Genomic DNA, 16381 nt, shown 5'->3' on the forward strand with positions numbered 1-16381 from the left:
GCGCAAGTCATAACATACCGTACACTAGCTAGTTCGCTTGTGCTGTTCGCTCTTCATTTTGCGATATCGATCGTCGAATAACATGCAAAACTGAGAAGAGAAAAAAAAAAGAACAATATAGTGGCGCAGCTAGCCTGCAGGGTGTCCAAACGTATAGCAGAAAAAAGTTTGCACCCGTTGAGCCGCTTGAGCGTTCTCTCACTCACAACTCACGCACAAACACAGGAACAGACACACACACAAAGTCACAAACGCATCTTGTGCTGCGACGTCCGTGCAGTGGCCTGTGCCCTATTGCACTGCGTGACCGATCGAGGACTGGGCGACTGGCTGAGTAGCACGCACGTACGTACGTGTCATATTCATATTCTTCAGAGCGCAGGCAGCAGTCGAACTAGCCACCCCATTTACCGTCCCCCCAGCTACCATCTTCGTCGCTGATTCCGCAGCACAATGAACGACCGTCGGTGAGAAGTGAGAACACCCGCCGGCTGCCCAAGGCCCAAGCTGTATGGCCGCAGCGCAGGCACCGCACGATTGGGCCACGGAAAACACACCGTCGTTTCTCTTGGGTTCTCATCTGACTCAACCAAGGAACCGAGTCATACTCACATTTCAAGCTCTGATAAAAAAAAAACGTAACAATTTTATGATTGTGACGACTCCTTTTTCATATATACCGCTTATGTTAAATAGAAAGAGGGCCGATACGAGGACGACCAGCATTTATTATACCTCCTATCCTAAACACGTCCACTATAGAGATCCGATCTATATGTACGCGGCACAAGTCATCCTCAAAACAATGTATGTTTGGTGGAAACTGAGAGGAGAGCAAGATAGGTGAAATCTCTACAACTATTAATAACCAATTGTAGACTGCCCCCGCCTCTACACCCGCCCGCCCGCAATCCCGCCGCGGCCGCCCGCAACCCTGCACGCCACCAATCCCGCCGCGACCAATCCCACCCGCACGCCCGCCCGCACCTCAAGCACCACGAATCCCGCGTCTCCCCCGCCGCCGAACCCGCCTCCACCCGCACCCCGCCTGCGGAGCCGCTCCCCACCTCCGCCCGCCCGCCCGCGCCCGACCTCCGGAAACCCCGCCGTGCTTCCAACCGCCTCCTCAAACCACGCCGCAAACCCCACCGCACACAGCTTCACTTCCACCGCACAGATCTACGTGTTCGGGGCCTTCTCGCCGCCGGCGACCATGGCGCACCCCGCCTGCGGAGCCGCTCCCCACCTCCGCCCACCCGCCCGCCCAACCTCCAGAAAAAAAAGAGAAACCCACTGTCTCCGCTCCGACTAGCCCAGGCCAGCAGAAACCCACTGTCTCCGCTCCGACTCCCTTTTCCTCTCTCTCTCTCGTTCTCATCCATCCAGCCAGGCGAGCCAACAAGCAAGCAAAAGTAAACGGGGCGAGGAGCTGCGGCTGAGCAGGAGGAGGGAGCCGGAGATGGTGGGTCTCGTCGGCGGCAGCACGGCGCGGGCGGAGCACGTCGTCGCCAACGCCGGAGGGGAGGCAGAGTACGTGCGCCGCATGCACCGCCACGCGCCGACCGAGCACCAGTGCACCTCCACCCTCGTCAAGCACATCAAGGCGCCCGTCCACCTCGTATGTCCCCCCCTCCACCCCGCTCTTTCCTACCCTCAACGCGGCTGGCCCCGGTGGTTCAGCGGTTGGACTGCCTCGCGTCTGGGCTGCTATTTCTCTTCGGATCTGGAGTCCTTCGTCCGATTCCCCATGCCTTGTTGGGTGTCTCTCTCCCCCCACCCCCACCGACGTGTTCTCGTGATGTTGGGTGAATCGCGGCTGGCATCAAATCGATTGGAAGCTGACGCCGTCGATCGCATCGCAGGTGTGGGAGCTGGTGCGGAGGTTCGACCAGCCGCAGCGGTACAAGCCATTCGTCAGGAACTGCGTCGTGCGCGGGGACCAGCTCGAGGTGGGCAGCCTGCGCGACGTCAACGTCAATCCCGGCCTTGATATGCCCGCGACTGTAGCTTGTGAAATCAAGGCACAGCTTGTCCGCACAGCCGAGGCGGCTAGGCAGCTCGCGCCAATGCTCGAAGTCGGGAGGCCAAGCTACCAAGGCCGCAGCTCAGTCTACCAATGTGAGCTACATCTTGTTTACTTCATGCCCAATTTGACTCGGATTGTCAGTAACTTGTGCACTTGATGCTTAATTCTTTGTTCAGCTTCCTCAAAGATGATGTCGGCTATCTCCGTGGCTCATTTGGGGTGCAAAGACATGGACGTCGTGGACGTCGGAGTGGTAGGGATGGTGGACTCGCAGAGCCTATCCTCGGCACTTGAGAAACTCTATTTCTGGGAGAGGAAGCTGTATGCTGAGGTCAAGGTATGTGAAAGGGAATTAGGCTTACACCTAGTTCCTATATAATTTTGGTGGTTGAATTGCCCAACACAAATCTTTGGACTAACTAGTTTGCCCAAGTGTATAGATTATACAGGTGTAAAAGGTTCACACTCAGCCAATAAAAAGACCAAGTTATGGATTCAACAAAGGAGCAAAAGGGCAACCGAAGGCACCCCTGGTCTGGCGCACCGGACTGTCCGGTGTGCCACCGGACATGTCCGGTGCACCAGGGAGACTCAGACTCAAACTCGCCACCTTCGGGAATTACCAGAGGCGACTCGGCTATAATTCACCGGACTGTCCGGTGTACACCGGACAGTGTCCGGTGCGCCAAGGGAGGTCGACCTCAGGAACTCGCCAGCTTCGGGAAACTCCAACGGCTCGTCCGCTATAATTCACCGGACTGTCCGGTGTGCACCGGACTGTCCGGTGCGACTCCGGAGCAACGGCTAACTCCGCGCCAACGGCTCTCTGCGGCGCATTTAATGCGCGCTCTGCGCGCGCAGATGGCAGGCTCGCCCATGCTGGCACACCGGACAGCAAACAGTACCTGTCCGGTGTGCACCGGACACCCAGGCGGGCCCACAAGTCAGAAGCTCCAACGGTCAGAATCCAACGGCAGTGATGACGTGGCAGGGGGCACCGGACTGTCCGGTGTGCACCGGACTGTCCGGTGCGCCATCGAGCAGACAGCCTCCCAACGGCCACTTTTGGTGGTTGGGGCTATAAATACCCCAACCACCCCACCATTCATTGCATCCAAGTTTTCCACTTCTCAACTACTACAAGAGCTCTAGCATTCAATTCTAGACACGCCAAAAAGATCAAATCCTCTCCAAATCCCACACAACGCCATAGTGACTAGAGAGAGTGATTTGCTTGTGTTCTTTCGAGCTCTTGCGCTTGGATTGCTTTCTTCTTTCTTGATCCTTCTTTTGCAACCAAACTCACTTGTAATTGAGGCAAGAGACACCAATCTTGTGGTGGTCCTTGTGGGAACTTTGTGTTCCAAGTGATTGAGAAGAGAAAGCTCACTCGATCCGTGGATCGTTTGAGAGAGGGAAGGGTTGAAAGAGACCCGGCCTTTGTGGCCTCCTCAACGGGGAGTAGGTTTGCAAGAACCGAACCTCGGTAAAACAAATCTCCGTGTCTCACTTGCTTATTCGCTTGGGATTTGTTTTGCGCCCTCTCTTGCGGACTCGTTTCTTATTACTAACGCTAAACCCGGTTTGTAGTTGTGTTTATATTTGTAAATTTCAGTTTTGCCCTATTCACCCCCCCTCTAGGCGACTATCAATTGGTATCAAAGCCCGGTGCTTCATTAGAGCCTAACCGCTCGAAGTGATGTCGGGAGATCACGCCAAGAAGGAGATGGAGACCGGCGAAAAGCCCACTACAAGCCACGGGAGCACTTCATCGGAAGAATCCCGCACCAAGAGGAAGGAGAAGAAGAAGGACTCCTCCAAACGGAAGGAGAAAAAGTCTTCCTCTTGTCACCACAAAGAGAAGAAGGAAAAATCTTCTTCCCACAAGCCGCATCGGAAAGGCGACAAGCACAAGAGGATGAGGAAAGTGGTCTACTACGAGACCGACACTTCATCAACATCGACCTCCGACTCCGATGCGCCCTCCGTCACTTCTAAGCGCCAAGAGCGCAAGAAGTATAGTAAGATCCCCCTACACTACCCTCGCATTTCCAAACATACACCTTTACTTTCCGTCCCATTAGGCAAACCACCAACTTTTGATGGTGAAGATTACGCTAGGTGGAGCGATTTAATGCGATTTCATCTAACCTCGCTCCACAAAAGCATATGGGATGTTGTTGAGTTTGGCGCGCAGGTACCATCCGTAGGGGATGAGAACTATGATGAGGATGAGGTGGCCCAAATCGAGCACTTCAACTCTCAAGCAACAACAATACTCCTAGCCTCTTTAAGTAGAGAGGAGTATAACAAAGTTCAAGGGTTGAAGAACGCAAAAGAGATTTGGGATTTACTCAAGACCGCGCATGAAGGTGATGAGCTCACCAAGATCACCAAGCGGGAAACAATTGAGGGGGAGCTCGGTCGGTTCCGGCTTCGCAAAGGGGAGGAGCCACAACACATGTACAATCGGCTCAAGACCTTGGTGAACCAAGCGCGCAACCTCGGGAGCGTAAAGTGGGATGACCACGAGGTGGTTAAGGTTATTCTAAGATCACTTATTTTCCTTAACCCTACTCAAGTTCAATTAATTCGTGGTAATCCTAGATATACTAAAATGACCCCCGAAGAAGTTATCGGGAATTTTGTAAGTTTTGAGTGCATGATCGAAGGCTCAAGGAAGATCAACGAGCTTGATGATGCCACCACATCCGAAGCTCAACCCGTCGCATTCAAGGCAACGGAGGAAAAGAAGGAGGAGTCTACACCAAGTCGACAACCCATAGACGCCTCCAAGCTCGACAATGAGGAAATGGCGCTCGTCATCAAGAGCTTCCGCCAAATCCTCAAGCAAAGGAGGGGAAAGGATTACAAGTCCCACTCCAAGAAGGTTTGCTACAAGTGTGGTAAGCCCGGTCATTTTATTGCTAAATGTCCTATATCTAGTGACAGTGACCGAGGCGACGACAAGAAGGGGAGAAGAAAGGAGAAGAAGAGGTACTACAAGAAGAAGGGCGGCGATGCCCATGTTTGTCGCGAGTGGGACTCCGACGAAAGCTCAAGCGACTCCTCCGACGACGAGGACGCCGCCAACATCGCCGTCACCAAGGGACTCCTCTTCCCCAACGTCGGCCACAAGTGCCTCATGGCAAAGGACGGCAAAAAGAAGGTTAAATCTAAGTCCTCCACTAAATATGAATCCTCTAGTGATGACAATGCTAGTGATGAGGAAGATAATTTGCGTTCCCTTTTTGCCAACCTTAACATAGCTCAAAAGGAAAAAATAAATGAATTGGTTAGTGCTATTCATGAAAAGGATGACCTTTTGGATTCCCAAGAGGATTGTCTAATTAAAGAAAACAAAAAACATGTTAAGGTTAAAAAGGCTTATGCTCTAGAAGTAGAAAAATGTGAAAAATTATCTAGTGAGCTAAGCACTTGCCGTGAGATGATTGACAACCTTAGAAATGAAAATGCTAGTTTAAATGCTAAGGTTGATTCTCATGTTTGTAATATTTCAATTCCCAATCCTAGAGATAATAATGATGATTTGCTTGCTAGGATTGAAGAATTAAACATTTCTCTTGCTAGCCTTAGATTAGAGAATGAAAATTTGATTGCTAAGGCTAAAGATTTTGATGTTTGCAAAGTTAAAATTGCCGATCTTAGAGATAAGAATGATATACTTCATGCTAAGATTGTTGAACTTAATTCTTGCAAACCATCTACATCTACCATTGAGCATGTCACTATTTGTACTAGATGTAGAAATGTTGATATTGATGCTATTCATGATCATATGGCTTTAATTAAACAACAAAATGATCATATAGCAAAACTAGATGCTAAAATTGCCGAGCACAACTTAGAAAATGAGAAATTTAAATTTGCTCGTAGCATGCTTTATAATGGGAGACGCCCTGGCATCAAGGATGGCATTGGCTTCCAAAGGGGAGACAATGTCAAACTTAATGCCCCTCCAAAGAACTTATCTAACTTTGTTAAGGGCAAAGCTCCCATGCCTCAGGATAACGAGGGTTACATTTTATACCCTGCCGGTTATCCCGAGGACAAAATTAGGAAAATTCATTCTAGGAAGTCTCACTCTGGTTCTAACCATGCTTTTATGTATAAGAGTGAGACATCTAGTTCTAGGCAACCAACCCGTGCCAAGTTGCCCAAGAAGAAAATTCCTAATGCATCAAATGATCATGCCATTTCTTTTAAAACTTTTGATGCTTCTTATGTGCTTACTAACAAATCCGGCAAGGTCGTTGCCAAGTTTGTTGGGGGCAAACACAAGGGCTCCAAGACTTATGTTTGGGTACCCAAAGTTCTTGTATCTAATGCCAAAGGACCCAAAACAGTTTGGGTACCTAAAGTCAAGAACTAAATTTGTTTTGTAGGTTTATGCATCCGGGGGCTCAAGTTGGATACTCGACAGCGGGTGCACAAACCACATGACCGGGGAGAAAAGGATGTTCTCCTCATATGAGAAAAACCAAGATCCCCAACGAGCTATCACATTCGGGGATGGAAATCAAGGTTTGGTCAAAGGATTGGGTAAAATTGCTATATCACCTGACCATACTATTTCCAATGTTTTTCTTGTTGATTCATTAGATTACAACTTGCTTTATGTTTCCCAATTGTGTCAAATGGGCTACAACTGTCTTTTTACTGATGTAGGTGTCACTGTCTTTAGAAGAAGTGATGATTCAATAGCATTTAAGGGTGTGTTAGAGGGTCAGCTATACTTAGTAGATTTTGATAGAGCTGAACTCGACACATGCTTAATTGCTAAGACTAACATGGGTTGGCTCTGGCACCGCCGACTAGCCCATGTTGGGATGAAGAATCTTCATAAGCTTCTAAAGGGAGAGCACATTTTAGGATTAACGAATGTTCATTTTGAGAAAGACATGATTTGTAGCGCATGCCAGGCAGGGAAGCAAGTTGGAGTTCATCATCCACACAAGAACATCATGACGACCGACAGGCCGCTTGAGCTACTCCACATGGATCTATTCGGCCCGATTGCTTACATAAGCATCGACGGGAGTAAGTATTGTCTTGTAATAGTGGATGATTATTCTCGCTTCACTTGGGTATTCTTTTTACAGGAAAAATCTCAAACCCAAGAGACCTTAAAGGGATTCTTGAGACGGGCTCAAAATGAGTTCGGCTTAAGGATCAAGAAAATAAGAAGCGACAACGGGACGGAGTTCAAGAACTCACAAATTGAAGGCTTTCTTGAGGAGGAGGGCATCAAGCATGAGTTCTCCTCTCCCTACACGCCACAACAAAATGGTGTAGTGGAAAGGAAGAATCGAACTCTATTGGACATGGCAAGAACCATGCTTGATGAGTACAAGACACCGGACCGGTTTTGGGCCGAAGCGGTCAACACCGCCTGTTACGCCATCAACCGGTTATATCTTCACCGAATCCTCAAGAAGACATCATATGAACTCCTAACCGGTAAAAAGCCCAACATTTCATACTTTAGAGTTTTTGGTAGCAAATGCTTTATTCTTGTTAAAAGAGGTAGAAAATCTAAATTTGCTCCTAAAACTGTAGAAGGCTTTTTACTTGGTTATGACTCAAACACAAGGGCATATAGGGTCTTTAACAAGTCCACTGGACTAGTTGAAGTCTCATGTGACGTTGTGTTTGATGAAACTAACGGCTCTCAAGTAGAGCAAGTTGATCTTGATGAGATAGGTGATGAACAGGCTCCATGCATAGCGCTAAGGAACATGTCCATTGGGGATGTGTGTCCTAAGGAATCCGAAGAGCCCCCATATGCACAAGATCAACCATCCTCCTCCACGCAAGCATCTCCACCAACTCAAAATGAGGATAAGGCTCAAGTTGATGAAGGGCAAAATCAAGACGATGAGCCACCTCAAGATAATGGCAATGATCAAGGGGGAGATGCAAATGATCAAGAAAAGGAGGATGAGGAAGAACCAAGACCGCCACACCCAAGAGTCCACCAAGCAATCCAACGAGATCACCCCGTCGACACCATCCTCGGCGACATTCATAAGGGGGTAACCACTCGATCTCGTGTTGCTCATTTTTGTGAACATTACTCTTTTGTTTCCTCTATTGAGCCACACAGGGTAGAGGAAGCTCTCCAAGATTCGGATTGGGTGGTGGCGATGCAAGAGGAGCTCAACAACTTCACTAGAAATAAGGTATGGCATTTGGTTCCACGTCCTAATCAAAATGTTGTAGGAACCAAATGGGTTTTCCGCAACAAGCAAGATGAGCATGGTGTGGTGACAAGGAACAAAGCACGACTTGTGGCCAAAGGATACTCCCAAGTCGAAGGTTTGGATTTTGGTGAAACCTATGCACCCGTAGCTAGGCTTGAGTCAATTCGCATATTATTGGCCTATGCTACTTACCATGGCTTTAAGCTTTATCAAATGGACGTGAAGAGTGCCTTCCTCAACGGACCAATCAAGGAAGAGGTCTATGTTGAGCAACCTCCCGGCTTTGAAGACAGTAAGTACCCTAACCATGTCTATAGGCTCTCTAAGGCGCTTTATGGGCTCAAGCAAGCCCCAAGAGCATGGTATGAATGCCTAAGAGATTTCCTTATTGCTAATGGCTTCAAAGTCGGCAAAGCCGATCCTACTTTGTTCACTAAAACTCTTGACAATGATTTGTTCGTATGCCAAATTTATGTTGATGATATTATATTTGGGTCTACTAACGAATCTACATGTGAAGAACTTAGTAGGATCATGACAAAGAAATTCGAGATGTCTATGATGGGGGAGTTGAAGTATTTCTTAGGATTTCAAGTGAAGCAACTCCAAGACGGCACCTTCCTTAGCCAAACGAAGTATACTCAAGATATTCTAAGCAAGTTTGGGATGAAGGATGCCAAGCCCATCAAGACACCCATGGGAACCAATGGGCATCTCGACCTCGGCACGGGAGGTAAGTCCGTGGATCAAAAGGTATACCGGTCGATGATTGGTTCATTGCTTTCTTTATGTGCATCTCGACTGGACATTATGCTTTCCGTATGCATGTGTGCAAGATTCCAATCCGACCCTAAGGAATCCCACCTTACGGCCGTAAAACGAATCTTGAGATATTTGGCTTATACACCTAAGTTTGGGCTTTGGTACCCTCGGGGATCCACATTTGATTTGATTGGCTATTCGGATGCCGATTGGGCGGGGTGCAAAATTAATAGGAAGAGCACATCAGGGACTTGCCAGTTCTTGGGAAGATCCTTGGTGTCTTGGGCTTCAAAGAAACAAAATTCGGTCGCTCTTTCCACCGCCGAAGCCGAGTACATTGCCGCAGGCCATTGTTGCGCGCAATTGCTTTGGATGAGGCAAACCCTGCGGGACTATGGTTACAAATTAACCAAAGTCCCTTTGCTATGTGATAATGAGAGTGCAATCAAAATGGCCGACAATCCCGTCGAGCATAGCCGCACTAAGCACATAGCCATTCGGTATCATTTTCTTAGGGATCACCAACAAAAGGGAGATATCGAGATTTCTTATATTAACACTAAAGATCAATTAGCCGATATCTTTACCAAGCCTCTTGATGAACAAACTTTTACCAAACTTAGGCATGAGCTCAATATTCTTGATTCTCGCAACTTCTTTTGCTAGATTGCACACATAGCTCATTTATATACTTTTGATTATATCTCTTTTATATGCTATGACTAATGTGTGTTCAAGTTTATTTCAAACCAAGTCATAGGTGTATAGAAAGGGAATTGGAGTCTTCGGCGAAGACAAAAGGCTTCCACTCCGTAACTCATACTTCGTCATCACTCCAAGAAAAGGACCTTGTCTTTAGGGGAGAGAGTAAAAACCCCAAGCAAGAGGACCGGACTTCATCTTTGGTATAGTCGTAACTCGTTTACTTATGACCAAAAGGGAAGATAGTACTTCGAGGGCTCTAATGATTCCGTTTTTGGCGATTCATGCCAAAGGGGGAGAGAGTATGAGCCCAAAGCAAAAGGACCGCACCACCACCAATTTCAAAAACTTAGTGCTTTCCAAAAGTATTTATCAATTGGTATTCTATGGTGTTCAAAAAGGGGAGAAAGTAGTATTTCAAAATGGTATATCAAAACCCTCTTGAACACTAAGAGGTGGATCTCCTTTAGGGGGAGTTTTGTTAAGTCAAAGGAAAAGCATTTGAAATAGGGGGAGTTTTGTTAAGTCAAAGGAAAAGCATTTGAAACAGGGGGAGAAAATTTCAAATCTTGAAAATGCTTTGCAAACTCTTATTCATTTACCTTTGACTATTTGCAAAAGATTTTTTGAAATGGATTTACAAAAGAATTTGCAAAAACAAAACATGTGGTGCAAACGTGGTCCAAAATGTTATATAAGAAAGAAACAATCAATGCATATCTTGTAAGTATTTATTTTGGCTCGATTCCAAGCAACCTTTACACTTACATTATGCAAACTAATTCAATTATGCACATATATATTTGCTTTGGTTTGTGTTGGCATCAATCACCAAAAAGGGGGAGATTGAAAGGGAATTAGGCTTACACCTAGTTCCTATATAATTTTGGTGGTTGAATTGCCCAACACAAATCTTTAGACTAACTAGTTTGCCCAAGTGTATAGATTATACAGGTGTAAAAGGTTCACACTCAGCCAATAAAAAGACCAAGTTATGGATTCAACAAAGGAGCAAAAGGGCAACCGAAGGCACCCCTGGTCTGGCGCACCGGACTGTCCGGTGTGCCACCGGACATGTCCGGTGCACCAGGGAGACTCAGACTCAAACTCGCCACCTTCGGGAATTACCAGAGGCGACTCGGCTATAATTCACCGGACTGTCCGGTGTACACCGGACAGTGTCCGGTGCGCCAAGGGAGGTCGGCCTCAGGAACTCGCCAGCTTCGGGAAACTCCAACGGCTCGTCCGCTATAATTCATCGGACTGTCCGGTGTGCACCGGACTGTCCGGTGCGACTCCGGAGCAACGGCTAACTCCGCGCCAACGGCTCTCTGCGGCGCATTTAATGCGCGCTCTGCGCGCGCAGATGGCAGGCTCGCCTATGCTGGCACACCGGACAGCAAACAGTACCTGTCCGGTGTGCACCGGACACCCAGGCGGGCCCACAAGTCAGAAGCTCCAACGGTCAGAATCCAACGGCAGTGATGACGTGGCAGGGGGCACCGGACTGTCCGGTGTGCACCGGACTGTCCGGTGCGCCATCGAGCAGACAGCCTCCCAACGGCCACTTTTGGTGGTTGGGGCTATAAATACCCCAACCACCCCACCATTCATTGCATCCAAGTTTTCCACTTCTCAACTACTACAAGAGCTCTAGCATTCAATTCTAGACACACCAAAGAGATCAAATCCTCTCCAAATCCCACACAACGCCATAGTGACTAGAGAGAGTGATTTGCTTGTGTTCTTTCGAGCTCTTGCGCTTGGATTGCTTTCTTCTTTCTTGATCCTTCTTTTGCAACCAAACTCACTTGTAATTGAGGCAAGAGACACCAATCTTGTGGTGGTCCTTGTGGGAACTTTGTGTTCCAAGTGATTGAGAAGAGAAAGCTCACTCGATCCGTGGATCGTTTGAGAGAGGGAAGGGTTGAAAGAGACCCGGCCTTTGTGGCCTCCTCAACGGGGAGTAGGTTTGCAAGAACCGAACCTCGGTAAAACAAATCTCCGTGTCTCACTTGCTTATTCGCTTGGGATTTGTTTTGCGCCCTCTCTTGCGGACTCGTTTCTTATTACTAACGCTAAACCCGGTTTGTAGTTGTGTTTATATTTGTAAATTTCAGTTTCGCCCTATTCACCCCCCCTCTAGGCGACTATCAGTATGGTCACCATCTTCTGATAAAGAGCTGTCCTTGTTTTTAAACTTATATTACAGTAGAACTGATCTATGAACTGGAGTCTGGAGCTATGATATTGTTGGTTTATGGAAATGTTCAAAGGAAATTAAATGATAATGTTGTATGGTATACTGCAATCATGTCACTCCAATGTGTGTTGTTAGTTTTATGTTAGTCTGAATCCACATTAAACTATGCCTTAGTCTTAAACCATGATTAACCTCTACTAAATTAATTAATGGCGCTGGCCACCAACAGTACTTTGCTAAGCGAAGGTTAATGCTATTTTGACTTTTGCATATATGCAGCAAAATTCTTAACTTCATGCTTTTAAGAAAGGCAGACTGCTAAGTCTATGATTTGCAACCTAATATGTTTCTAAACAGATTGTAGGCTGTGGAGTACGGAGTTCACAAAATCTAGGAGATGAACAACCTCAGGGTAACCCTCTCATTGTCTCATGCCAGCAGCCGCACCCACGTCCTGTTCTGTCTCGCACGCTCTCGCCAACTTGTGGTTGTCCATCCGCCGCCAAGCACCCGACCCCAGCAGTCGCAATGTCAGTGTTTTTCTTTCACAGCAAGCTTCTGTTCTGAAATTATATTGTCTATGATTTGTAACTTGCTTGGTGGTATCAACAAGCTTTTGTCTGGTCCTTGATCGGGTAGGCGATTGCGTTGTGCATGGCGGACTTGAGACAGTTGATGGTTTGTCCGAAGCATTGGAAATCTGAGAGTGAGCTCCCTTGCATGATTGCTTTGGCTAATTTGGTTTTGATAATGCCCGCGACTGTAGGTGTTGTTATGCTCTTGTTTATTTATTGTGTTTTCTGTTATAGTTATAGAGTTTGATACTAGAGCATTTAGTTCAGTGTATTCCCTGATGAGCTAAGGGCGCCTTCCTTCCATATTTACTTCTTATTTCAACCAAACCAAGATGTTAGGTTTTAGGCCCAGAACCATGCATATGACTGATTGTAAGCTGTAGGCACAGATGCCAATGTGTTTTTTTTTTCTGTTTTCAACTTTTAATGACTACATCTCTGCTGAGGGTGGCGGGTGATGAGCAACCTGTCTCTTTATTTATAACAAACTCATACCAAGAATGACAGGTGCTTTTGCTTCTATATTTGTTGATCTACTATATTTGCTTCTATATTGGGAGTTCAATATAATGATTAAGTAATATAAGTCTCGGGATATATTTTAGTTGATCTACTATATTTGTTGTCTGATTGGAATCCTAATACTTTTGTTAAATTATTTTTGTTGACCTAATACTTTCAAGTAACTGCAGATTACTTCTGTGAAAATTATACGGAACAAGCAGACTGGGCACTCAGAAGGCTATGGTTTTATTGAGTTTTCCTCTCGAGCTACTGCAGAACATACTCTGATAAACTTCAATCGGCAGATGATGTCGAATGTTGAGATGACTTTTAAGCTGAACTGGGCTTCTGCTAGCACTGGTGATAAGCGTGGAGATAGTGGTTCTGATCACACAATATTTGTTGGTGATTTGGCTCATGGTGTTACTGACTCCATGTTGGAAGATGTGTTCAGAGCTAAGTACCCTTCAGTTAGAGGAGCTAATGTTGTTGTTGATACTTGATAGGATGACTGGATGGCCCAAAGGATATGGTTTCGTGCGTTTTGGAGATCTGAATAATGCATTGTGAAGATGTACATTTGTGCTTGTTTGATCTGAAAAGGGGACAACTTTTAGATATAGCATAATAGGATATGAAGATGAAAGATCTGTACTTAGAAATTTGTTCATGAATGCTTTGTTTGACATTTAACTTCGTATGCTGGCATCTCAGTGTATTAAGTGTTAATGTTACAATTATTCTTGGATCAACACCATTCGAGTATTTGACTATTGTTTGTCACGTGCACTTATTATTCTTGCATCGCTATTTTGAACCAATTTTTAAGTTACCGTAGCAACGCAAAACTTGATCTGAGTGACTGATCGTGAGCTAATGTAACAGTATGAATTATATGGCTTGAACATGGTAGGTGTAAAATGTTTTGTTCATCGGTAGAGTATTCCAGATGTGATCGGCTTAACAGTATGAAATATATAGAACTATGTGAGCCAATGTAACAGTATGAATTATATAAGTTATCAAGATATTATATGCCCTCGTTGCAACGCACGGGCACTGACTTATTATGATAATATTTGTTGTTCTGTATCTATGTTTCGTACTAATTTTTTACTCCCGTGGCAACGCACGGGCACGAACCTAGTAGAAAGTGATAGGAGCAAAATGGAAAGCGAGGAGTGTAAATGAACTCAGATTCTAGGATTTTTTAATCGATTGAATTTTTTTATTTCAAATAATTAAAAATACATTTGTCTGACGTGATGCTGTGCATATGGATCAATCAGAACATGTGACATCGTAAAAGCAGTCGGGCTAAGGTTCAAAATCGGTACTGACACGTCACGTCAGCTGTATCGAGCGAAGGATAATATCCGACATCAGTTCTAACATGATTGGTACTACCAACTAGACTGATCGATCGACGGACCTACCGATCGGTGTTGGAGTCGAAACGATCGGTACCGACCATTGACTCGCCTAGTCATAGCCCATTGTTAGAACAAGACTTAGACAAATACACGGTAGATCATCTCTCCAATTTTTTTCAAGAAGAAAAAAAAATAGAATTTGAGATAACTAGTCCCGACCTCCCAAGGGAACATTTTTAACAGGACGCCTGCTTCCTCCCTTTTGCCCTCGGCAGCCATAACTCATCCGGGACCGTCCTCTCCCTCCCTCCGTCTCGCCCTATATAAAGGCAGACTAGCTAGCTCTTTCTTCTCCACCGTCGTTCTTGCCACACACCTGACCGACCTTGCCTCCTCTCCCTCCTATGCCACCAAAATGCCTAGCCCCAATCACCACTACTGCCGCTTCCTCCCGGTCTGCTGCCTAAGCCTCTCGTCTGCCAGCGATCCGTCGTCGTCCCCGCCGGCTGCCGCAGACTCCACGGGGTGCCTCTACTGGACGACCTGCTGGAAGAAGAGGAAGCGGTTAAAGCCTCGTCCCGGCTGCGAGCGCTGCTGCCGTGCGGCTGCTATGTGACGGCGCTATCCTTACCGAGCTTTCATGCATGTACCACGCCCTCTTTCCTCTTCGCAGTCTTTGTTTCATCACTCAGCAGAATTCACGATGTATGTCTTCTTGACCTTGCAAGACTTTTCGCTAGAGGATGAATCCCAACTTCTTGTGCCTTTCCATCTCGCACCTATCAATCCTCCCATCTTCTTCGTCTCCGTCTATCCCTCTTGAGCTTGTACCGCTTTGCAGTTATAGCTAGCTAGCTAGCTACGCCTACTTCCGCGTGGACTCCGCTCTCTGGAAGTAAGTGTCTCCTCGTCGCGTGCTGCCGTGCATTGTGTTGCCGGCCGGCAGCTACTTCCGCACGAACTCTACTAGTACGCTATTATTCTGTGTAATGGAAGGTTTGTGATGTACTCCCTGTTTATTTGCTAGTTGTCCATCGCCTTTCAGCGGAGGCAGCAATAGCTTGAGCTTTGCTACTCGTGTAATTATACGTCTCGGAAATGCAGTTATTAGTTGTTCCCGATGTGTTGTGTTGTGTTGTGTCTCATTCAGGCACTCTGTGCCATGCAGTTGCTTGATCTGTGTGTGTATGCCTGTTCTCGCTAGTCATGTCTTCTTGTCCCAGGTGAGGCCTGGCCTGAGGAAGAAGGGGGGTAGTATTCAACCGGTTGAAACACAAGTCAGCCCAGCGCCACTGAAGTACTGAACTGAGGCTAACTTATTTCTGTGATAATAACATGCAAGCAAAACTTTAGTAGGAAAAAATTGCAACCGAGTTCACGTCCGGACACATCTACCTCTCGCGCGCGTGTGCTGAGTGAGTCCAATGGGACTAGTGGCTGACTGGCACGCACGTACACGATCACGTACGTGTCAGTACTCAGACATCAGCAGAGCGCAGGCAGCGGTGCAGGTGCAGCACTCGATCGAGCTGGCTATATATGCACATCTCATTGACCGTCCCAGCTACCGTCCGTCGCTGATTCTGATCATTCAGCAACAAGCACCGAATCAATCTCAGCACTGCACCAGTGAGAAACCGCGGCACCGCTGGCGGCGTACGCGCGCGAGCTAGTCTCACCTTGCTCGCCATGGCATCATCGGCACGCAACAGCTCGATCGCTCGCGATATCGGTTGCGATGGTACGTAGCTAGGTGGCGCCGCTGCACCGGCGGCACGACCAACCGCCGGCCGTGCAGTGCGTTCCGACCTGCGCGCACGCTCGGTCGCCGTCCCCTTCGTCCCCTCCTACCTCCTTGCTGTGCCGAGAGTTAGGGGTAGCAGGCGCAGCGTGACCGCCCTATTAATACCAGCTCTGAATGCGTGGTGCGCATGCCGCAGGAGGGTGGGTAGTGATAGTGAGCGTTTGAACGACGAACACGCCAAGAGGTCGCTCGTGCTGCCATGCATGCC

At 47.2% G+C, this 16381-nt stretch overlaps 1 protein-coding gene across 5 annotated transcripts; it reads left to right on the plus strand.

Annotated features, from left to right (window-relative positions):
- The first annotated feature begins 903 nt into the window (after positions 1 to 903).
- LOC103627402 (abscisic acid receptor PYL5) lies at positions 904 to 13761 on the plus strand. Of its 5 annotated transcripts, XM_008647693.4 has the most exons (6): positions 904 to 1618; positions 1863 to 2118; positions 2203 to 2363; positions 12275 to 12447; positions 12557 to 12623; positions 13185 to 13696. In XM_008647693.4, exons 1-5 carry the CDS (start codon positions 1460 to 1462, stop codon positions 12582 to 12584), a joined length of 777 nt encoding a protein of 258 aa, XP_008645915.1. In that variant the 5' UTR covers positions 904 to 1459; the 3' UTR covers positions 12585 to 12623; positions 13185 to 13696. The 5 variants fall into 5 exon arrangements, 4 of the variants coding, with proteins under 4 accessions (XP_008645915.1, XP_008645916.1, XP_008645914.1 ...); XR_004849619.1 differs by having other exon boundaries at positions 12275 to 12623; positions 13185 to 13761; XM_008647694.4 differs by lacking the exon at positions 12557 to 12623 and having other exon boundaries at positions 13185 to 13761.
- The last annotated feature ends 2620 nt before the right edge of the window (positions 13762 to 16381 follow it).

The sequence above is a fragment of the Zea mays genome, chromosome 5 (assembly GCF_902167145.1).
Source record: "Zea mays cultivar B73 chromosome 5, Zm-B73-REFERENCE-NAM-5.0, whole genome shotgun sequence".
In the NCBI taxonomy this organism is placed as follows: domain Eukaryota; kingdom Viridiplantae; phylum Streptophyta; class Magnoliopsida; order Poales; family Poaceae; genus Zea; species Zea mays.

Coding starts and splice junctions, on each gene's coding strand:
- LOC103627402 (XM_008647692.4), top strand. CDS start 1,460: ATGGTGGGTCTCGTCGGCGGCAGCACGGCGCGGGCGGAGCACGTCGTC. Junction 2,119..2,202: donor CCGCAGCTCAGTCTACCAAT/GTGAGCTACATC, acceptor TTCTTTGTTCAG/CTTCCTCAAAGATGATGTCG. Junction 2,364..13,184: donor AGCTGTATGCTGAGGTCAAG/GTATGTGAAAGG, acceptor AAGTAACTGCAG/ATTACTTCTGTGAAAATTAT.